Consider the following 25235-nt stretch of genomic DNA (forward strand, 5'->3'; position numbering starts at 1 on the left):
ATAAGATCTAAGTATGCTTTAAGGAGATCAAATAGATATCAGTGAAACTGGAAACTGCATTTCCTAATTTATAACAGCGCCACGTCCATAAAGTATTCAGACCATCTCCTCATCTCAGCTAATCTTCTGCTCCTGTCTATAAGAGACGCAATGTCTTTCTCTTCCACTTCAAACACTTCAAGTGTGTCAGTGGGCTCTCCTGTACCAAATATAGGTTAACACACATGCCCCCCCCCCCCTTTCGGATTATACCGTCACACGGAATGAATATGAACTTGTGCGATGAAAACTGGAGATGAATGCTTCATCTCTGACCCACATAATGGCGATATATCAGGCTGGGTAAACGGATCTGAGCCGTGTTACCGCCTGCTCCTCCGCTGTGAGCTCCCGGTGCGGTGGGCGCTTTTAGCGGCGCGCCTCGTCTCTCATCTTCCTCCGCCTGGACCTGACTCTCCTCTTCCATCCTCTCTTCCTCTCTCCCTCTTTCCATCTCGGTACCAGAGGGAGGAGAGGAGGGAAAAACTGAGGCGACACACGCCGGGAAAAGGGGCGACGGAAACGGGAAAAGTAAGTAGCTCCGGAGGGGGAAATGAATGGAAGCGTTATCGCTCTCCCTGATAGACGTGACTCCCGGCTCAGTTGGGAAGTAATGCTGGTACTTTAGCTAGCGCCGTTTCAGGACTCGTTCCATTATTCAGGCGACACGATGGAAACCTCGAGAAAGTTACCTGCTCTTAACTTCAGCTAGTGGCTGTGACTTGGGTATAAGTAGGCTAGCGGCTCCATAGTGTCCGGTAGGCTAACATAAAAACTATTTTAAGAGAACCTCACACATTCATTGTCCCTTGAGAGTAACTGTTGTGTTAACTGAGGTGCTTTTATGTCTTATACCAAACTTATTACTTCTTCCAAACCCTGACTTTACACATTGAAATATAGTTTTTTGTACATCCTTAAGCTAAAAAACAGCACTTGTCTAATGGTTGTCCAGAGATTTGAAGAAAGGGGAGATATTGGTGATATAGCACTAAAGAATAGCACAGAGTAACAGTGAATGAGAGTCCAATATTATTTAAAAAGTAATGTAGTGAAGCCATGGGCAGCAGAGTGGAAACCTGTGCTGTAAGGTGCACATTCATACAACAATATACCCCAAGTTGCCAATTTATTGGATAAACTTGGTTAGAACTGATGCAGGCTAAAGAAGAAGCGGTGGTTCAGAGGTGGTGGTGCCTGGTTTCTTTAGCATTTATGAACAGCCTGTTTACTTGTTGTCAAATGGGGCCAGTGTAAAAAATATGTGGTACAAGCAGTCTGTGGGCTACTGTTGCTTGTGCTGCTGTTGGGCCATCAGCCAGTCGGAGAGAAGAGCAAAGTTATAACCTACAAAGGGGTGAAGAGAAACAAAGTGTTAAAAACAATGAAAAGTGTCCAGTGCAGTCACAGTGTGTTCGAACTGTATTTTTTAAATCTTTGATGTGTTGTTTTGTGTGCTTCTCCCATTCCTGGTGAACTCTGCTTTTCCCTTCCCTGTTGTGGCCCACTTGTCAACCAGTCAGCGTTCGACAGCTGCACAGCATCATCCATGTTTAGCAAAGTGCAAAAATCAGAAAGTCCTTACTGTCCCTGTATTTAGGAATACAATGAAATTTGAACTTCTGCTCCTATTTGCTGCAGTAAAATAAATAAACACATGTAAACATAACAAACAGTTTTCATATTACACATAATAATATGCATAATGCATGAAGTAGCATCAAGTGCAAGATAAACATGCTAGATAAAAAACTGGGAGTTATTTGGGGATTTTGAAGAACTGTACAGGAGCAGGTTTGCATCATTTGAAAACCCCTCTCCATAGACAAATACCTACTCAGACAGAGTTGCCATACACACACAGGCCTGCCAAGCTAAAGGTTATGAGGGTATGGACTGGGGATTCTTATAGATGGCTATAACTAGTGGATGAAATGTTACTATACTAATAGTACACTTCTCTTGCACTTCTCTAATTAGTTTTAACCTAAAGCTGTACACTCAAACCTCCATCAAGGTATGGTTAATGTTGAGGTATTATTAGGTTCCCATAAAGTTGTAACTGACTTGGACTGTTTACCTGTTTTTTCAAAGTTCACTAGTTCTCTTTCCCCAAACTTTTTCCACAGTCTGTGAAATAATGATTGATGATGATGGATCCATTGTTACAGTCCTCATGACAGTGATGACAGTGAATATAACGACCTTCCAGGCCTTATCTCAAAAGGTCACTTACTCAATATTCACCACGCTTGTCTGTCTTCAGTCTGTCTAGGTTCAGGCTCAGCACAGATGTAAAGGAGGAAGAATGACATTTCTTCCCTTCTCCCCCAGGGAGATTGTCACTCTTCTATTTTACTCTTTGCTCCAAAGTTGGAAATTCTCAGCTCAGCTTACACTTACATAAATGTCGAAAAACCCCAGGAGAGACATTGGTCCCTTTGCTCAGTGTTAACTACTGTTTCAAGTCTAACAACTACCATGTCAATTGGCAGAAGACAATTTATTTAAAGAGTGATCACCCCTTGGTGGCCATTGAAGAGGCTGCAAGTTTAGACTTGGTCACGCAGGTCACATGGGCCCAGAGACTAGCTGACGAACCCTGCCAACCCAGACACTAGGGAAAAATGTGTGTTCCTCGACTGGTTGGGAAGTAGTTGCTGGAGGTTACTGGTTGCTGCCAGGTAAAATCTGTTGCAAGAAAGGTGCTGCACCAAAGACCATCTTGTAATTGCTTTGGTTGCGAGCAGATTACAGTGGTTGCCGATAGTTTGCGTAGAAGATGCCAACTTGTCTGCAAACACTCAAAAACTAACCACAGAGGTGTAGTTACTGTTGGGGAAACCTGCAGTCAGCTGAGACTGAAGAAGTTACTTGGATGAGTGATGAAACGTTTCTCCCACTGAAAACGCTGCGTCCAGATGAACAGAATCAACCTTTTGGGATTAACTCACCTGGATGAGCATGTATTAAGATACTGTCGAAGAAGAACATTATGGAAAAACTTGACTAAAATTGAGTTTTAGTTACACTAAAATAAACAGGTTTACTGCATTCTAAAACTGAAAATTTAAGGTTTATCATCTTATTAACATCTGCCTGCAACCTCTTTCTTATCCACCTGTCATGCTTCTCCCTGAATCTGCAGCCCTTCAGTTCCTCAGCTCTGCTCTTCAGGCCTGAAACCCATCTGGTTTCTGCTCTGCATTTTACTCTTTATTTGCTCAGATCAATTCTCCACACTCAGCTATGTTTTCCTTGCTGCTCCACAGAGCCAGAACCACACCACACCGCAGATTAAAGACACACGTCCTTCGTGTGTCTTTAATCTGCTCTGTCACGGCTCAATGTTCCATCTGCGACCTGCAGTCCACTAGCTACTACGTTAGTGATAACTGATGACTAATTTTGCTATCGGATAATTGCTAATAGTTAAAAAACTAACTTAAATGTGTGCATCAGCCAGGTTAACATTTCTGATTACTGTTTAATACTTCAATGTTGTTGAAACCGGAGCTTTACTGACCTCTTTAAATTAATGCTACTGTGTTGTTCAGTGTTATGAATATTAACTACTCTGTGCCTGTCTGTGTGCAGCAGTGCTGTAAAGTTATGTGTCAGCTGGAGGAGGCAAAGATGGCACTGTTAGCATCAATATTGTTGCAAATGAAAATAGTAATTTGATATTAATTTTAGCATTGATTCACATTTGAGCATAGATTGTTTTTGACAACTCATCTGTAAGTGTCTATTGTAGCCAGCCAGGGACCAGTGAACTTAATCAATGGAAAGCCCATCACATGCCCAAATGGCCTGCAAATGGTCAGTCCACTTGCCTAACATGCTATTTTAATGGTCCCATGGTCCCTACTAAACAGACAAACGAGTTTGAGTTGGTGCAATCTTTGAACAGGTCATGAAATCTGAGGATTGTATAAGACAGTGAGGTGCAGAGTTTTAAAGTGCCAACTTCTTGACTTCACAGGTGAGGCTGAGAGATTACCCAGAGCTTCCTCTGTGGGATTCCAAACTGAAGGTAGTGCCATTAGTTTTCTTCTAGTTGGAAGGCCTCACCTCCAACACCTCTGCTTTTCTTTCACTACACCTTCTCTTCCTGCTCGCATCTTTTCCTGTCTACACATGCATTGATTGGTTCCTTGTGTGCGCACACCCACATGCTCAGACACACACATAAATAGCATTTCAGCCAATTGTTGTGCATAGCTCGCAGTGGTGCATTATGTTAAATCAATGCCTGCCTCGCTGTAACACCAGCACACCCATTATTCGTAAGACAAACTAAGGACAGAGCTCCTTCCTATTGATGTTAGCAAGAAATTTACAACTGATAATACTGTGTGTGCACACATGTGTGCGTCAGTGTGTGTGTCAGTCAGTGAGTGCTGTTGGGATGATGAGCCATCATCCCAACAGCCTGACAAGGCAAATGGCACTTAAAAATATCAGTCTGGCAGTAGGTCTCCAAAGTCACAGTTTTGTTTGACAGCTGGTAGCACATGCTTTGGGTGATATGGTTGTGTTACAAAACACACAGTAAACATGTATGTCTATGCAGAGTGAACTATTTTACATTGTTCACCAGCTGTATGAAGAAACTCACCAAATGAACAACAGATAATAACATTTTGCCTAAAATCAATGTAACAGTGAATAGTCACATTAGTTTAGTTTGTATGCACTTCAGCACAGAGTCAGTCTTTTTTGTCATTTTTGCTGTGAAGTAAACAAAAATTCATTTGCAGGTAACATTTCTTTAACTTGATAGTAACAGTAAGGACACTGTACACTGTAAAAAAAAATCCTACAAAAACAGTAATATTCTGGCAGCTGGGGCGCCAAAATAATACCATAAAATAACAGAAAATAACTTTCCCATGAAAATACGGTTATTTTCAGTAATGACAATACAGTTTGTTGCCCTAATTTTACATGGGATTTTGCCCTTTTCAAGTGCTTTTAAACATTAAATTAGGAACATTTTAATGTGATTAAACAATGAAATTACCTATAAACAAGGTCAATGAATGCGGCAATATGAATAATAATACTTAAATGTACAGAAATATACACTTAACAGTTGGTTTAAATAATAATGGATTGCATTTATATAGCGCTTTTCGAGACCCTCAAAGCGCTTTACAATACCACTATTCATTCACTCTCACATTCACACACTGGTGGAGGCAGCTACAGCTGTAGCCACAGCTGCCCTGGGACAGACTGACAGAGGCGAGGCTGCCCTGTCGCGCCATCGGCCCCTCTGGCCAACACCAGTAGGTGGTAGGTGAAGTGTCTTGCCCAAGGATACATCGAGAGTGTCTGAGCCGGTGCTCGAACCAGCAACCTTCTGATTACAAGGCGAACTCCCAACTTTTGAGCCACGATCACCCTAAATAACATTATTTGATGTAAAAAAAGTTCATAAGAATCATTTTATATATTTTTCCATAGCATTACATTTGAATTTAACAGTTCAATCTTTCAAATAACGGACAAATATTTGTGAAATTATGATACATTTGTGAATGTATTTTAACAATCTAAATATGCATATGTACACACAAATATATTTAAAAAACAAGAAAATTATGTTTTATTACATTTACAGTGATTTTACGTTAATTTACATTTGAAATGTAAAATCACTGTCTATTTATGTAAATTTAATGATATTCTAGAAAAACACTACAAAACTGTAAAATGCACAATAAAATACTTTTATATTACAATTTTTTTACAGTGTAGTCCTGTAGTGCCTTGAATGCCTCACAAACTGTGTCTGGGAGAAACATTTTCATGTCGCGTTCACTCATCTTGTGAATGATTTTCTGAAATATAAAGTGAAACTGCAGGATTCTTTCACATCTCTTTAGTAAATCAGAAAATAAGCAGGGGAAAAACTGCAGGGCTGCACAAAAACTGCAGGGCTGCACATGTTTTAACAAAAGGTTCTTATCTTAACTAAACAGTCGAAGCATCGGGAGCAGGATTAGCAAACACTAGGTAATGAACTGTGTGTGTGTGTGTTTGCACAAAAGTCCCCAGGTTAGATCTTTCCTGCTGATGACACAAATTGGTTGCTTTTTTGAGTTTTTGTTTTTTTCTTTTTGTAATATTGGCCTGTAGCCTCGTTCTGCTCTGTTATGTATGCAGTTTACTGAAACCAGAGTGTAGCCTGGCTTACATGACTCTGTTTTTCTGCTGCAGCCTCACATGCACCTGCGCTGCTTCTGTTTTTGGCTCATTGTTGCTGTCCTCATTATCTGTGCCCGAGTACATTTCAGGCCGAACTGTATACCCGTCAGCCAGTATACAAGTCAGTATATCTGATTACTGTACTCTCAGCACTGTCTTCATACTGAGTAGCATGGCAGCTGAGTTAGCAGTGATATGGAAACAAGTAGTGTCTCCACCTATGGTAGTTGTCTAGTTTGTTGAATACATGGCTGGCAACAGTATTGTATTCACTTAAAATAATGTCATGGGGTCACAGTTGAGTCTATATTTCCCACAGTTAGGCTCTGTTGGTGGTTTTAGTTGTGGTGCATGTCCATGTGTGGAGTGTGGAGTGTGTGTGCCCAAAAAGAGGTCAAGGTTTTTTCTTTGTAGAGAAATAATTTTGCTTGCCAAAGGCATTTTAACCAGCACCAAAGAAAACTCACAAGCAGCAAAGTGATAATGTTTTAGAATGAAAAAAAAACAAACAAAAATCAAGCGGTGTGTGGATGTGTTTAATTACATCATTCAACAAGCAGCACATACTTGGTGTGTTGGTCTTCTTAGAGGCCAGCTCTTCTTTATCCCACAGCTGGTGGATCAGCAAGCACAGATGTAGTGATCTGGTTTTGACAGGGTCCCACTTTTACACTGATAGTGACCTGAGTGCTTCATTAGAAACACTAGAGCCCAGCTTCTCCCAGCAGTATATTACAAGGTGGCCAACACGCACTCATGTCAAACTCCATGTTTCAGCACCAGCGTAACATCGTAAATGTTGAACTGAAGACTAATAGTCTCTCTAGTTTCACACCGTTTTCCAGGCTTCTTTTTTTCACTGCTAAATCCTGATTTTATAACAAAAAGAGGTTCACTGACAAAATCTCCGGCCACACTTTAAAGTCTTGGTGATTCTGTGATTTCAGCAGTATTCACATGTTGAATCTTCACTCAGAGGCACAGTGTGAAGTCCTATCAGGATAAAACTTCTTGTTAGCGGCTGTACTGACGATTTGTAGTCAACAGTTCTTTAGGTTTCTACATCGGTCATGAACTGTCTGAGTAACAGTTTAAAATGGAGCGTTTCAGACAGAGGCTGAACGAAGGTCCTGCAGCAATGTACAGTATAAAGACACAAGTGTGTTCAAAACTCTAAAATGTAACTTTTCTAGTTATAAATACATTTTCACAGCTGTTTATTCAACTGACAAAGATGCTTTTTTATCGTTACCAAAGTTGTACCACAGCTTCCTGTGTTTGATGAGGTGCAGTTTGTGTATAATCTATTCAGTAATAGTCACAAATAGCAGAACGATGCAAATTTCTGTCTATTTACTCAACACAGACTCATTGCTGTTGGATTGTAATTCTGAGTGTTTCGGTGGTGACTGAGCATGGTAGTAAGCCAGAAATAACCCAGGAAGTACACAGCGTACTTTATTTAATGAATTATGAAGTAAAATAATAGATATTTAGATTACTTACAGAGCAATCAACAGTTGTGGACTGCAGCTGATGCCAGTAGTTCTGTGTAAGCTTGGTGTGCTCAGCTTGTGTTACTGCTTTCAAAAATTGATATTTATTCAACCACAGCAGTGGTAGTTACTTTACCACAGGTAACCTGTTAGAGTACTTTGTAGTGTAGTTTGTTCAGAGTCTTTTACCCTGTGGCGTGAAACCCATACTTTCGGCTTGACAGCTCATTGAGAAAGGATATAGTACTCTAAATGCAACACTTTGTACGGTGCCACACCCAACACACCTGATAAAGCGGTTACACACACACACACACACACACACACACAGTCTCACGTTATTTTTGTGTTGCTCACTTCTTTTCCGAGCGTTTCAGTGGAGGGTGTTGCACTTAGTCGGTGGCTGATAAATCTTTTGCCGCTCAGCAGGTCCGTAATTACATCTGACCTGGTTCAGCCACAGCAACACGAAGTGGAAGAAATTTGAATTTCTTCAGGTCAGGTCAGAGACTTACTTTGGTGAGTAAAAATGGTCTGCTTGAACTCACAGTACACAGCTTGCTAAATTACTGTGTGCAGCACTGGAGCTAGTGATCGTCAGGGACCTGTAATGTTAGTCTAAGTCTTCTTCTGCCTAACAAGGTGAATGTTGCTGTACCACAGCAGGTGAGCAGCGTGTTACTGCGCATCGGTCTGTGGGACAGGGGGAAAAAACATGCCAGCCTGCTTGCTGGGTTAAAATTTTCAAGTACACTAACCTTACCTCCTGCTGATTTTATATCCATACGCCCAGAGGAGGGGTGTTACACAGTCCTGCACCCTTAAACGCATCTCCTACACCTAAACCGTTTCACTCTTTATAGAAGTGCAGCCTGAAAACAAATGCCCTCAATATGCACAAATGCGCTCACTCTGAAAGTCACCCACTTAAATCTTTAAAGGCTAGAAGTGCAGCTAACACACGCGCACGGACACACACATACACACACACATATTAAACGATGCTGCAGTAAAGGAACCGTTAGGGAGTTAATTCCAATTCTGCTGACAGTAGATAGGTTTTACCATTCTCTCTCACTATCACATAGTAATTACTTATAAGGCCACAGGGATTATGATGTCCCCAACTCCCCTCTGTAATAGAGCTCTTGCTCCATATAACCCTTTAGCTTTGCTTCCCAGTGTCTATCATCCCCCTAATTAAGCTGTCCCTCCCTCTCATTATCGCTGTATGTAATATCCTCCAACCATTAACTTAGCCCACTTCACCCACTCCTCACCATTACTAACCCCTCCCCCCTCTCGCTTCTCCTTCAGTTTTCCTGTCTTGTTTTTGTGCTTCTCGCTCCTGCTCTTTTCTTCACTCAAGCCTTCACACCACTGCCACACTGCATCAGCTTGGTCTAATTCTACTCCTACACAGCAGTGAAAGGAAGCAGAACCACAATGCCCTGAATATACCCGTGTTTGAGTTCGGGGAGTGGGGGTTCGGGGTGGGGGGTGCGTCTTCACTGACACAATACAGTACAGAGATAATTCAATATGCATTGGCCTTACGTAATCAGCCACGTTTTTCGGTGCAGGCACATCATGTCCAAGCATGCATCGTGCTTCGTTTTCTCAGCTCTGATCATGTTTGCTGTTTCCTAAGTGCCTGCGTCTATTTCCGTCTTGTCTCCATGGCTCCTGTCGCAGCCACATACAAAATGCAGTTGCATCTTCAGATGAGTTGATCCACAGCTTCAGCGTACTCCAACTCTCAGCTGAAAACACATTGAGACGTTTGTGCATCTGAGCATCAAGGCACGACTGTGTGTGATGAACGTCCCCTGGGATCTGTGTCCTGTTCTTTGTTGACTCCATAGTCCGCTGTTTCCTTATTGGTGGCTTTTGAACAGTTCCTTGTTGTATTTGAGTCTTGATAGCTCAGTTAAAAACAAACATCTTTATTAGTTGACCTATGAAGATAATGAAAAGTATTCTTTTCTAAGGACTGTGTAGCTCTATCTCTGTAACTGGAAAAAAAACACCCTAAAAATGGAAAAAGCAGGAAATGTGTACCGATTTCTAGGGTTGTGTTTGTTTTTATTTGTTGTTTTTTTTTGTTTTCATTTGTTTTATGTACATTTTAATTATCCCTTCATTCTTTTCATTTGCTCTCTACTTTGCTTTGGCTGACATTTTCCTTGTCTGAATTTCTACTTCACTGCAACTTACTGGTATTCAGGAGTCTTTCACCCTCAATCATTTCATAAGCAGTTTCATTCTTTCACAGTTTTTAGACTGCATGACTCAGGGCATTATCATTCCCAACGCGTAATATACCGACGATTTGTCACACCCGAGGCGTCTCATAGTAACGCAAAAGGTATCCGTCCACGTCCTTATAAAGCGCCCTGGGTTCTCACTATACTCCAATATAGCAGAGGCTCAAGCTGTCCATTCCAACACAAACACATGATAAATCAACAGTAAAATAGCTTCATGTTGTGGCCGTTACAAAGTGTATTCCAAGCTGATTCAGGATCTGAAAGTGAACAGATTAAGGTAATAGTGCTTTGTTATTATTATTATTTTTATTTCTCATGTATAGATTCATTCCCACCTAGAGCAGGTCGATATGACCAAAAATTTTTTTTTTCAAATATAATTTGAAAATTTGCGATAACGATATAACTGACGATATAATTGACACTAGACAAAATACTTTACAACTCCACAACTTTATTAGTGCAAAAAAAACATCAATGTATTTTCACTTAAACAAGCAGCTGATTTTTATGTGCATTAAAGTTATATAAAAATTTAACAGTGCAAATGCAAATTCCTTGCTGACAGTTTAACCAAAAGGCATTTCCAGTGGAAATTGGCCGACATATCCTCAGCATAACCATGTATAATATCCACAAAACTTACAAAGAGGTTATACACACACAATACGGTAATATTATGTTGAAACACAGTACGTATCACTCCGCGAGGCTCCTGCCTACGATAGCCATAATGCTCCGACAATCCATCAAGCGGTGCGGGTTTGTAGCTTAGCAAAGTCGTACTAAAACATTTGACAGATTTTCGAGCGCCGTGTACATAAAATTGTTTCGAGGTCAGTAAACACAACCAGAATTCATACAAAAGGCACACGGGATTATAAGCACGTGCGCATTCGCTGTCAAAATAAAAGACGTGCACCAGATAAGAAGTTGCAACGCGCGTTTGCGTACACATAAAAGGCACTGTTTTTGTCCGCTAGAGTGGGATTTTCACGGCATATTCTGCACCACATCTCTGTGCATTCATCATTTTTTTTGAAGCCAGCTCACCTCCTGCAACCACTTCTCCGAGAATACGCGCTTCTTTTGCGGTTCGGACTCCTTCTGACATTTCTTTGGAGGTGGAGGAACACCAAAGTAACTGCTTAAAGGAGCTTCTTCGACATCTTTAAGAGTTTTAAACAAATGTCTGTCCTCCTCCAGAAAATCTTATGTACACAAACGCGCGTTGCAACTTCTTATCTTGTGCACGTTTTTTATTTTGACAGTGAATGCGCACCTGCGGACCACTTATGTGCACCCCTGATTATAAGGGGCACTGCCGATTTTCAGAAAAATCAAAGGATTGATTTTAAGTGTGCCGCATTTTCCAAAAAACACGGTAATAACGACGGCCCGCTAGCAAGCTCTACCAAAAATAGTGCTTTGTTGTGTATCTGACGGACGAAAGCTAAACCAGTTCCAGCAGCAGTTGCAGCATTTTTACAAACCGATTCTGGTTCATCCGTTTCATTCAACGATCTGCTTTCACCCTGTGGTGGGGCGTGGTCTGCGGGGCCGTGCGGACGCACCTGCACGGCATCCGCAATCACGCCCGCCGTGTTAAAACACGGGGACTCAGGGGTTGGTGGTGGTGTGGTGTGACGTGAATCAAATAAAGTTGGCTCTGAACGTCGCTCCGTGGTCCCGCCGTGCCTTATTCATGCCACATTGGTGCCGAAACCCAGGAGGCGGCATGGCGGGTACCTACCAGAGCCAGGAAAGGAAAGAGCTGGCCGAGAGGGTGGCCGAAATAGCGGCCACCCAGCGGAAGCAGGCGGCGGAGGTGCGTCGCCAACAGGAAGAGCTGCGGAAGGAGAGCGAACGCCACCTGGGGAAGATGGCAGAGCTGGCAGCGCTGCTCTGGGCCTGGGCGCCACCCCCACAAGTGTGTCCCGAGGACAGTGAAGCGGTGGAGGAGCCGTGTGGGTCACCTCGGCTGCCGGAGGTGGTGGACGAGCCACGCGGGGGTCCGAGCCTGCCGGAGGAGGAGGAGGAGCAGCCGGGTGAAGGGCTGCTCCTGCCGGGAGCGGTGGAGGAGCCGCTCCAATCGGAGGCCGAGGACGAGGCGGGCGAGGGTCTACACCTGCCGGAGGCAGAGGAGTCGCTCCACCCAGAGGTGGGCGAGGGGCTGTGCCTGCTGGGGGCGGAGGCGCAGTGCGGGGAGCCGCTCCAAACGGGAGTGGCGGAGGCGGTGGCGGAGCAGCTGTGCGGGGAGACGGAGGTCCCTGCTCCAGGGCAGCCTGTGCAGCCGGAGTTGGAGGCAGAGGAGCGGGACAGCCCCGCTAGGCCGGGGATCGGCGGGCTGGCTAGTCCAGCCTCGCTGCCACCAGTCGATTCTGCGCGCCTGACGTCTGCCCAGCCGCCTGTGTGCAGGAGCTCACGGCCATGCCTGCGGGGCCGTGTCCGCTTGCTACGCGGCCGACCTCCGGACCAGCTTCGCCGTTGCCGCTGGATGCGCGGGCGGCCACCAGAACGGACGCTTCCCCGTCGCTTGGTCAGGGGCTGGGGCGCCGATGTTTAGGGGCCGAGTCTCGCCCCAGTTCGCGGGGGGGGGGGGGAGTAGGTTCGGCCAGATTGCTCCCCGGCCTCAATCGGGCGATGGGGGTATGTGGTGGGGCGTGGTCTGCGGGGCCGTGCGGACGCACCTGCACGGCATCCGCAATCACGCCCGCCGTGTTAAAACACGGGGACTCAGGGGTTGGTGGTGGTGTGGTGTGACGTGAATCAAATAAAGTTGGCTCTGAACGTCGCTCCGTGGTCCCGCCGTGCCTTATTCATGCCACACACCCTTCTCATTCTCTGTCGCCGCCATGCATGTATGAAAATGTGCGAAAATGTGCGTATGAAAACGAGTATGTGTAGTGCGCTCATGCACGTTTTACCCATATTCTATCGCAATATTTCATTTTCTTATCGTTGCGCAACATTATACCGATATTCGATATCCGTGAACGATATGATATGGCCCAGCCCTATTCCCGCCTACTCTCATTCCCAATGCGTAAAATAGTGACGATTTGTCACAATCGTAGCTATTTTACACGTTGGGATGAGAACCTGTTGCATCACTAGGTGCTTAATTTTATATACCTGTAGCAATGAGACTGGAAACTGGAGACTATGTTCACAGTTTTGAACCAGCCACTGTCAGTCCAACAGTCCGTTTTGTTTTAAATTGAACAAAAAGTGAGGGTAAAATATGCTAATAAGCACGGTTTCCAGTCTGTAATGTGTCAGTTTAAGTGATGGTATTGGTGTTGGTAAAGAGCTAGCAAACACAGTCAGCTAGCTAAGTTAGCTCAACCTTTTGTCCAACACAAGAATGTCCTTTTTCTGTGATACTAGATCTACATGACGCTACACTTACTAGTCATACATGATGCTCTGTGTTAGAGCAGTGTCCAGATGGTTGTGTGCAGCTCTGACTGTTGCTCAACACAGCTTAACAGAAAATCCACCACCTTTTGGTGACCAGCACCTAGCCAAATTCTTAAGGAAGCAGACCACAAAATAAGAAGAAATGACAAAACTCATGGAATCCTGTGACTATCCGGTTGTTCAGTCTGACGTCACTAGCCGGGTCTGGGCCTAAACGCCGCTGCAGGTCCATATATCAAACGATCACTATGGCATTACTGAGAGTTGAAAAACTGTCTAAAGTCTTTCATCTTTAATAAAATGATCAGCGTTCTCCTCTACCAGGTGTAACAATTGAGTTTAACATCCAGGCATCCATGAAAACGGAATTTATGACATTTAACGGAGTTAGAAGTTAGCTCGCTAGTTTCTATCTAAATACAATATAGCATGTCCTGACTGCGGGGTTTTGGAAACAAATTAAAACGTACAGCTCTGTTATCACTTCCAACATAAATGAAGACAGAAAACTAAAAAGCAGTGACGTTTGTAGGGTTACTGAAGTTTGGCTAGCTGGTATATAATGATATTCTACGTGACCGCTAGCGACACAGCTATGTTAGCATAATATAAACAAGCTAACTTTTTTTCCACTCGATAAAAGTTAACGTGAGTGTTCTCGGTGGTCAGGAACAAATGTAATCGCATGGCAGGATGCTGTAAAAGGACCAAACTTCAGCCAGGAGAACAACTTAGATAATCCATCCACAATACGAGGTTAGTCATTCATATACTGCTGCATGGGCTGGGCTGTAGTTACATCCTAAGGTTTTAAAAACTGAGCTTAAATAAATGATTAGCGGTAATAAAAGCCGAGGGAGGTCAACAGTGATCACTGACTGTTTTAGGAGCTTTTTGAGATCAAATAGAAGAAAATACAAAACATTAAACATGTTAACAACACAAAAGCCATATTAAACGCAGACTACTTTAGACCCGGAAGTAGGATTCGTCGCGTCATCACTGAACAACCGGATACTGGCTATAACCAGCTGTTATACTATACTGGAAAATGCTGTGAATGGCTGCATCCTGATATAAGAGCATCTTGTCATGTTGTCGACCACACATAAGGATTTACTTCAGCTTTGACACTAAGGATTAGTTTTGTCGTTAAACAGGTTAAATTGGCAGGCAACCTGACGTTAGGTGACTTCTCCATTCATCACAATGGAGCAGCTTTTTCCTGCTTGATAGGTGGTCAGTGTGTTTGGGTTTTAATGGACCGGTGGAGTGTTGTGAAAGCCAGAGCAGGAGAAAGAAAAAGGTGCTCTATTTTCTCCCCCTTAAAAGCGGCAGTGTTCTCACTTTTACTGCATCTGCCAGCTGAGCACACAGACACGCCCAAACACACTCGAATAAATGACACATAAAAACCATAAGGACAGCCAGAGGGAGGGAAACACAAGCGATCTGTTTGCCTTTTAAATACAGATAAGAGAGACGCCAACTGCTCCCCAACAGCCTCAGCCAACAATCAGCCACAACTGATTTAGTCTCTGCTCGCTCATTACAGGACCTGGACCCTGTGCTGGCAGATTTAGGCTGCCAGTTGACTTCATGGGTGCGAGCACAGACACAGGAACAGCTGCGCTGGAGCATTTTGTAATTTCAGTCTTGTGTAAAATATGTAAATGCTAATATAGCATAGCATGATGGCAAGCAGCAGCATAGTTTAAAGAAGCTCTGGTGACAGCAGCAAGATAATTACACCTCATTGTGATTTCCTACCACGAAGTCTCTGTCTGCTGAAAGCATTTTAATAATGATAGCTCATGGTGTGTTTGTTTGCATACAGCGGAGATAAGATTAGTGAAGAGAGCAGCCTTTGCATCTCTGGAGGCTGAGGGATGTAGTCTCTCCTCCTCCTGGCCTATTGATCTAGAGGTCAGCTCAGATTCACACAATAGAGTGCAACCCATAAGCCATCAGACATGTTCATTTTTCCCTGCTTTGTGCAGAAGCACATTTGCCTGTTATTGTCTGGAGCACTAAATCAGATGGAGCTGGGCAGCCAGGAATGCCAGAGCCCCATCTAATCTTCAGGCTGATCAGTGGCAGGGTTTCAGCTGGGAACAACAAGGTGATTCAGCCGGCTGCGAGGAGCTGAGCTGTGGATCTGTCAGCCGGAGAGGCTGAATATAGTAAGACTGGAATTTGCCACATGTTCTCTTGAGAAGAGCTATTGCACCTCAAGCTATTACAGCTAAGAGGCTATGTAAATGTCAGATAGAGTATACTGTGGCTGGCTTGAAGTAAAGCAGACAAAGGCCCTGCTGTCCGGAAACTCCTATCCAAAGGAAGTTCCTCTTTAACTTTCTTTAACTAACTCCTTCCAAAGTGTGCACCTCTCTTCAATATGGCAGTTTTACATGGCTCTCCCCAAACATTACCTGTCAGTGTGTTTCACACTTTGTGTTAGCATTTTCTTCATGTGAAGTCTGAGCTTCTTTAGCTTTCTCTGTCAGTGTCAGTTCAGCTATGGCAGCTCTTACTGCCAGTCCTTCTAATCATCCCACAAGGAGCCACAAACATAAAACTCATTATCAGCTTCTGAAACCAGATCCTCAGAATATTACTTAAAGTGCTAAAAGAGGCTTTTAGGTAGTGTGCTGCTCAAGTTTAGCAGTTGAATATGGAACAGCACTGGTTTTATTAAAATGTCACAGTGAGAACTGTGTGTTGCTGTGCAGTGCTGTTCGATATAAGGATATATATCGGATGACAATATAAAAACATCTATCGTTTCATTTTATACTATCGTTTGTTTTGTGGTGTCGCAAAATAAACTGTTTACGGCAATATTTTTTCATCGTTTTGATGGTCACTGTAGTGGTTATATTAATTCCTTAAAGTTCTCTCTTTCTCTTATATTTAATATAACCACACTACAGACGGACAAGCGCCTGTTTTTATGGGTTGTAGTTTGCAACAATGACCGTAAAACCATCGCGTCTCCGCTTGTTTATTTTCCACATAAACCTTTCACAATAAAGCTCAAGATCCTGTTGAGACTTTTCAAAATAAACTGAATTACGTGAAAGATGCAGAGTGTTTACGGATGAGAAGTAAAAAAGAGCCGCCAGGTGCCAAAAAATAAACCTTAGAATCAAACGCTAGAACAGGCTTTACCCCGCAGTACGCCGTGTAATAAATACAAAGAAAACGGCGGCCGTTACAACTTATGTCTAAAAATGTATAGTTTCATGCATCGGTTAAAACACTCGACTCCAGGTATACAACGCCCAGCTGGAAACACTTCACGCAAGTCGAGCTGCCCGAGATTCACAGAACTTTCAGAAAATGTAAATTTTTTGTGATTTATATCGTTATCAGGACGATAGATGTCTTATATCAGGATATGAGATTTTGGTCATATCGCACAGCCCTACTGCTGCGTTTAAATGTTCAGTTTCATCCAGTGAGCACACAGAGTGCTTTTGAGTTAGACGATAGGTGTAAGAAGACAGGAAGGATGTCACCAGCTGCATTATAAATGGATAGAAAGAGTTTGATTTGATTTGATATACCTTTATTAGTCCCACAGGGGAAATTTCAGGTTAACCCTCTCAGGCTCAAATTAAACTTTTTGTTGCTAATGCACAGTCCTGCAGTGATACTTCTGAGTAAAAAAACCTCATAAAATATGTATGTGGGGTAATCAGGTTGTTAGTTTTTAACTGTTGCAAATCTGCAATGCCTGCCTTGAGAGGGTTAAGGCTGCCGACCTATTGCACGCAATGGTGGCGCCATCTTACCCTCCGACCATACATACATTACACAAAAACATCACGTCACATGTTGTTAACCATTATCAGGTACACTTCTTGCTTTTCAAACCCAATCACAGGTTAGTTATCCATCCTGTCACAGTTTATGCTGTAAAGGCAGCAGAGACTAACTACAATTTTGGTTGAACTCTTTATCATTCAGAATTTGTATATGAGATATTTGACTTTTCCTTACTGATACAACTATTTTAGTGAAATTTTAAGGAAGGTGCTATTCATTTGTACAATGCAAGAAAAGAAGGAATCTTATGTATAAACTACAGTAGCAAATGATTTATGCACAGATTATTCTTTAGGTGTGCCGAATAGTGCTTTCAACTGATACTCAAAATTCAATTGTAAAGTTGAATATTTTAAAAACTGTTCAGCTGTAATCAGCTGGATTCCCACCAGAAAAGTTGTAGTAGCCAGCACTGCTGTGAGGCTAACGTAGCACCATCCACCTGTATCCACCTGTGCAGCTCTTACTGCATGTAGAGAGGGAGAGTGGTTAATGATTAGCCTAGCATAATCAAGGAACAGCGAATGAATATTAGCTGGATATTGAAATTAAACATTGAATGTATTTATTTATTTATAGTCTTTGTCAAGAAGTGTGTGAGAGCACAACCCTTCAATATGGCAGTATCAGAAGCCTTTTCTGATGAGTTAATGGTATCAATCGCAAGGCTTATTTAATACAGCACAATGTTTTTGATGGTCCCATTAGGGTCAAAAAGGAGGCTAAAGCAGGCTGTGCTTTGGGGTGACTCTATCTACTAGCTTGCATTTGAGTGTGCAGTGTCTGTGGGTTTGTCAGACCTTGTCTGTTGATATCCAGTTTCAAAACACCAAGATGGATATGGCAAAATGCTCAGCTGTATTTACATCTTGGATACTGTATATATCTGCAGACTCAATCAGCACTACAGGAAATAAGCACTGCCATTCTAGCCAGTGTGTGCCAACCTGGGCCATGACGACTGTCTCCCTTTTGTAGGCATTGGACTTAAAATTAAAGTATGGTTGAGGAAGTATTTGGATCTTAATGATTCTACTCATTAGTTTGGGACTATGTCTTTCTACATACATAGCAGAATAAATACGAAAGAACAGAAAAGTGAAGGAGTAAGATGTCCCAAAGCTCTGTGATCATTTACGAAATCATTTAATGGAGTCCGATTCACGGTGATGTTGCTCTCATAACATATTTTACCGTTTCGGTTGTCAGACGATGGACAAAAAATGGAAGTTTGATTGTTACTTATACCTGGCATGTTGATCAGCAGGCATACCAAGCTGCTGAGCTAAATGTGAAATAATAGTCATGACAACATCAGGTAAAAGAAACAGAGAGCAGCTGTGATGCTGACACTCACGGTGAGGGACGACAGTTTGAAGCTTAAAGCAATAAACTCATGGTATTTAAGTACAGTCAAAAAACATCTGTTACCAGGACATAAAGTGGAAGTTTGAAATATTGAAGAGAACAACCACTACTTTCAACATGAACCTGTCATCTATAAAGAAGAAGGTGAATTACAAGAAACAGGTTGCAGCTCCTGCATGAGCCACTCAGGTTTGTGAAGGAGCTCCGACAGGTTCCGAGTGTACTCTCGACTTAGCAATGAGCGATTCAATAAACATTCTGCTGGTGAGAGTTGGACTGGGATTTGTCGGGATCGGTCAAATTTCTGAGAGGCAATTTCTCCAAAGAAACGTTCAGCAATTTGTCTGAGGTGGGTAATTTATGTAAAAATAAAATGTGAAAAGCGAACACTCCTGTTAAGTCTGTTTAGAATAAAGCAATGCATTTAGCATTAGGCGACTGAGAAGCTATTCATGAATTGAAATTGTTTACCAAGACTTTCTGGCTCTGTTTTAATAGCAGTTACACTTGTTTGTGATTTTATTTTTTTAATAGGCCTAAATAAAATAGCCCATATAAAAACGCTACTAAATGACTGGTTAGTAGGAGTCAGTTTCATTGAGGTAATAATACTGGTGACTCCAGGTATAACAAAGTAACAATTTTCTAAGCTTTTAAACTTGAACTTGAATGATGTTGTTAGTCTGGTGACTCCTTCAACATGATTGGCTCCAGTTACGGGGTGGGCATCTCCACTGTGATATACATTGTGCCAGATGTCACCAAGGCGATATAGGAAAGCCTGGCTATCATGGTCCCCGTGCCTCGCTGGCTGACTCTGTGATAGGCAACATGTTTTGTTTGTTTGCTTTGCTCTCTCTCTCTCTCTCCTCTGCCGGGGCGGTGCTCATTACGGGCTCCCGCCCCTGGCCCACGCACCTATGCTCACCGGCACACCTGCAGCCAATCCCAGCTGATTGGAGACTTTCTGTGTGTGTGTGTGTGTGTGTGTGTGTGTGTGTGTGTGTGTGTGTAGATCTGCCCTGGACCCGAGAGAGCGTGTGTGTTTTTGGAATCTGCCGAGGAGAGGAGTTTGTATAAGATTAATCCCTGTTTCCCCTGGACCCTGGAGCCCCGGATCCCTTTCCCTGCCACACTGTATATATATTTGCACCTGGTGTCTCACTGTAAATAAACGCACTCTCTTTTGCCAAGGATTTCTGGTCTGCGCCTGAGTCCGTTTCAAACATTGTGACACTGGTGGACGAATGTCTTCCTGTGCCAAAAGCTCCTGATTGAAAGGAGATTGCTCTGGGCTTTGAGAGAAGTGGAATCTCCCCAACTGTGATGGGGCAATAGATATGAAACATGCAGTGATCCAAGCACCACATAACCCAGGTTTCCCAGTATTTTAATTACAAGGCAATATACTCGATAGTGGTTCTGGCTGTTATGAATTCAAGCTACCTTTTCCTGGTGGTGGAATTTGGAACCACTGAATGATGCTGAATGTCTGGGGCCTTCTTGACATGTCTTTTTATTATAGCTGAAAAAAGTGTGTTCATTATAACATTGTAACATTTATATTATTTCAAATATCAACCAAAGTATTTAAGTGTCATTTGAGTTCACAAACCTAAACTACACATACTACCCTACGATACAACAAGCTATATCTCTGTTTAAACAAAACCCGCCCAATTTACTGGAAAATGTTTCACCAGTACTGCTGTCCCTATAAGCATGTGAACTGGTGTCATTAAGTTCACAGTATGTAGGAGTGCTCCCCAAAAACGTGCTTGCACTCAACGCTGCACTAAAGAGGGCTGGGTATCGTCACTGATTTCTAGAATCGATTCTATTCCGATTCACATGGTCCTGAATCGATTCGATCCATGATTCGATTCGATTCAATTCGATTTTAATCTGGGAAATTTTGCCTCAGACAGTCAGAAATATTATAATTCAGATCAGTACATTTACATATTTTTGTATCTATAAAAAGGAAGCTGACACACGCAAGACTTTATCAAAGGTGTGAGCATCATAGCAGATGCCTTTGTGTCAAAGTAGCTGAAGATAAAACACAGAAAAACATGAAGGTGGTTTTCCTGTTCTGGGATTTTATAAAAATATTCTGCAGTAGATCAAAAACGAAAGAAAACTATTAATCAACTTATGAATATTACCTCTGAAGTTACAGCAGTTTTATTAGAGACACAGCTAAGCGTTTTGCATAATTTTAAAAAGTTTAAATTTGTTCAGAAGCCTGTTGAACGGGAGAAATTAGGTTTTCTTTTCGGAAGTAAGTAAAAGGAAAAAAAAAAAAGCGGCCGACAGCGCTGTAAGAACGGTAGACTTGTGCGTAACAAGCAAGAAAATAATGCAGAAAACTGATTTCGGGGATAGACGGGAAACTGTTCAGAGAGAGAGAGAGAGAGAGAGAGCTGTGCATGAAGTGTGATTTTATTGTGGTGGAAGCAGAGGGAGTCCATGACAATGTTTATGTGAAGCTTAGTTTGGATCTTCTTTTGCTGCTGGTTCAATCAATATTGTTTGGAGAGAGATCAAACTAACAGCTTTAGAATCAGTGCAAAAAGGGCGTAAACACAAAGCACGGACCCGCCGAAACATCAGAATCAGCGAGCTGTCGGCTTTCAGCCCCGACCGTGTCCGTGCTGTCAGGTGAGAAAGGCGACATCTCACTGATTTTGATCCGCAGGTCCACGCTTTGTGTTTACGTCTTTGTGCAGAAGCCGTGCTCCTGCTCTTATTTACTGTTTTAAATGTTTGGTGGTTGTCAAAAATTTGTGACGTTTCACCTGAGATTCTGGAATTCTGGGCAAAATACATTTATATAAAAAATCTATTCAGGATTTTAATGAATCGATATCACGTTATCCAAGCCAGAATCGATTTTAATCGATGAATCGATTATTAAAACCCACCCCTAGCACTAAACTGTTATTGTGTGGCCCGAGTTATATAGAAGAATGGGTTTCAGAGCATAGCCACACTATTTCCCTGTTCTCAGTCTCACTGTGAGTGCAGTCCTCGTATTCACCGGAGCTAACAAGAGAGATGAAATGAAATAATATTAATTGAGTTGACTGACAGCAAATTAAGGCACTATAAGTGTAATGAAAGTATTAGACTTAACATTAGCATGAGGGCATTCCAGAGGGCAGCGACTGAATCCACCCTTTTCAGCTGCATCATCTCACTTGAGTCCAGTTTGTGCATCCTTCAAAAAGTATTGAGAGGATAGAAGGAAAAGCTGTTTGTGCAGCGGGTGAAATACTTATAAACTACTGATTATTTGCTGTTAGCTTCCTCCATGTTAAGTTAGCTCTCCTGCTAATAGCTGGTACTCTCCTGAGGTGTCTTTTTTCTTTGTCTTTTCTTCTCTGAACTCAAACATGCATATCAATAGAGGATTTTACCAGATAAGGCTTGTTTGAGCCAAACCCTGATTGATTCAGACTGTGCTGGGAGAGCTGTTGGCCAATAAACAATGCCTTGCTTAAATGCCTATGTGCACCCACAGAGAGAGAGGGAGGGTACACACGGGGTCAGTTGTAGAGCAGAATAAACACACCATGTGTTTGATCTCACCTCTAAATAATGAAAAATAGGTTACTCCACTGAAAAACAACCTGGTGTAGGAGGTTACTGAAGCCTTTTCCCAGATTTTAGCCCAACCTCTAAGACAGACTTGAAAGGAGGATTAAAGCAGAAATCACATGATGTGTTTTTTCAGAACATTCAAAGATTGCTGCTGCATTTCACTTGTAATGTTGTTGGTGCAGTAGCCAAGATGACAGTCTCTTTCATTCTAAATGTACAACCCGTTTGTAATCTGCAGGACCATGATGGTGATGAATATAGATGTCTTTAGTCTATTTGCAGGATTTCTCCCAAGCAGATTATCCTGTAAAAACAAGCTGAAGCAAACATATTTATGCAGATCAGGCACAGGAGCTGCTTGATGTTGGCATTTGTTTTGGCATCCAGTTGGCTTTTTCACATACATTTTCACATACATTTAACATGGTACTCCAGTAATTCAGCATGGCATTTATGTAATGTCAGGATCCACAAGATCCCTGACTTTTAAACACCAGATTGTTGCATCCTGTATTTCCTTCAATGCATTTCTTTTATTAGACCCTTTCTCCCTGGTAAACACAAACTCCCCAACACCAGTTTCTAATCTAATTTGCATGTCACACCCACATACATTTAGCTGTGAATGTACTGTATGTGATTACGCATGCCGTGCCACATTACAGCGTGCGATCACGTCAGATTCAATTGTTCAGGCATCGTGTAACTATTTTCATTGGTTACTGTGGTAACAACCTAGATAGTATGTGTGCATGCTAACTGCTGTGATTTCCCAGCACAGCATGAAACAACATGCCGTTGTCTATAGTGATAATGTGTCCTGTCAGTCTGTCCTAGCGGCACCTTGTCACGGTGAAGGAGTGTCTCTGTGACAGACGTGTTTAGGCAGTTGTTATTCTGAGCTTATTGGATTCTGGATGCCAGCGTATCCATGGGTGTGTTTACAACCATTAGGTTCAGTTAAAATGTGTGGTTTGATTCTTGGGTGAAAGACATATGGTCGAACACAGGATTTTTTGATAACACGGATAAGGGAACTGCTTCTTTGGTACCAAGCTGATGACGAAGTTCTGAAAGTGTGGCAGCGCTTGTTTGTTTTTTTAACGGTACCACAGGTGCTGGAGATACGGACAATGGCAGCAACATGTGGAGAGTCAGAGGTAAGCTAACAAAGCTTCAATTAGCGGCTAACGTTAATGTAGCTGTCCTTGACCATATGAAACAGGCTAATCACTCTTTTGATCAACTTGTCATTTGTTTTGATGTTAAATGACAGCTTACAGAAGCAACCCTCTCTCTTAGAGAATGCTTTGTTCATCAAGCGACCAAGCTGGAGTATTTAAATGATCTGATGTGGATTGTACCAGCTGGTGCCTGTGGTGGTGATTGAAAGGTTAAGCCTTTTACATGCAAATTTCAGGTTGGCAGCAAGTGTCACACCAAATCAGGTGAATGAGAAGTGAGACCGTCAAAGCTTGAAACCCATGTGGTTAGTTTAGCCTAAGAAAAAGACCAAGCACTAATATGTGTATGTGTGAAAGACTTTGTGTGTGGTCACCAGTATATGAACCTAGACAGCTAGATCAGAAATCACCAACACCGTCCACCAAGACAGTACAAATATGTGGGCTGCAAACAAGCAGAGTGCGAATAATCGACAAACACACACAGAGCTTGTTGCTTAATCTGCCAAACATCATACAGACTAAGGGTATTTTGTTGTCCCACTCAGACGAAGAGGGCAGCCAAAAAGAACTGATATGTTCTGATACACGAGCAAAAACTTCAGTCAGACACTGAGATGAAATTTTTATCCTACCTGTTTCCCGTCAGTGTGTGAGGGCAGCGTGGATGAATCCTGACAGCTGAGATGGAGCACAGGATTCATCCAAAGGAGGGCTGCTTTACTACGAGTAAGTCCACCATATAAATGTGAAGCCTGTGTCAAATGTGTAAAAGAACTTTGAACATTATTTTCCATCCTGACAAATACAACATTTATGTAGTTACTTCTGCTGTTCCACTGCCACTTTTCCTGCTTGTTGGATGCTGCTGCAAATATGTAGTCTAAAGAAGCTGACACACTACTCACCATAAGTAATAAGAGGAAATCAGTCCGTCTAATGCAAAATCCTAAAAAAAACTTTACTGATGCCTGAAACGTGTCATTGTAAGATTTAGACCCAGATGTTTCACATCTGCCTAAGTCATACTAATAGGTGTAATTTGATAGATAAGACAGTTTTTAAAAATGTTACGTAACAAATATGTGAGAGGAATAAAAAATTGAACTGAACCTTTAACATCTGCAGCAGTCAAATGCAGTACACATATTATTGCAGTAACCCAAAAACATAAAAGTAAAATTCCCCTATGAAACATTTGCTGCTCAGTAGGCACTTTCATCTTTGAAACTTGACTGCTTTATTGCTACTTCTACAACTGACTACCTCCTCCATCACTAAGAGTTGTGCTTGTAACATATTTAAACCTTATTTTTTGACATTCATTCATATACACTGTTCTTTCACTCCCTCTATCAGTTCTGCATGAACTACTGTCTTTACTGTGGAGATTCATGAGAAGTGAATATTAAAAGCTTTAAAGGAAAATGGTTTGTGAAGTGTAAGCTCTGAACAGTCTGCTTAAATGTTAAAATGAGAGTGTTACATAAGTAAGTAAGTAGGTACACTTCTATAAACTCCCAATGACTGTCCTGATGTATTGGCCCTAAAATAGCTGAAAACTGTGAGAGTTTAGAGAGAGAGAGCGATGGAGAGAGAGACAGGAAGGAACTGCTTGGTAGGGTCAGTGGTCAACTGTTACTATAGATACATATAGATACATACATATCTACTTGGCTAACACCCAAGGTTATTACAATTAACTGAAACCAAGCTGAAAACTAGAATTAAGAGTGATAAAACATTTTAATTAACTTCTACTAAAGTGTTTTAGGTAGAATTTAGATTTTAGTTAGTTTTTT

General features: G+C 42.2%; 1 protein-coding gene across 5 annotated transcripts in view; it reads left to right on the top strand.

Moving 5' to 3' along the window:
* The first annotated feature begins 263 nt into the window (after positions 1–263).
* The window catches only part of klhdc8a (kelch domain containing 8A), a 75739-nt gene continuing 50767 nt past the window's right edge, over positions 264–25235 (top strand). For 2 of the 5 annotated variants that reach the window (XM_085455692.1, XM_085455693.1), the window contains exons 1-2: positions 264–570; positions 4025–4075. Coding sequence is in view for 1 of the 5 variants with exons in the window: in XM_085455691.1 (XP_085311817.1) it covers positions 23394–23409 (16 nt within the window). In the remaining 4 variants the exon portion in view is untranslated. Of the gene's footprint in view, positions 571–4024; positions 4076–23053; positions 23410–25235 lie in introns of those variants that run through there. The other 3 variants (XM_085455694.1, XM_085455695.1, XM_085455691.1) reach the window with 2 other exon arrangements.

Source organism: Copadichromis virginalis, linkage group LG5, assembly GCF_057382275.1.
Source record: "Copadichromis virginalis isolate Kocher_CV1m ecotype Utaka linkage group LG5, C_Virginalis_male_GT1.1, whole genome shotgun sequence".
Taxonomy (NCBI): Eukaryota; Metazoa; Chordata; class Actinopteri; order Cichliformes; family Cichlidae; genus Copadichromis; species Copadichromis virginalis.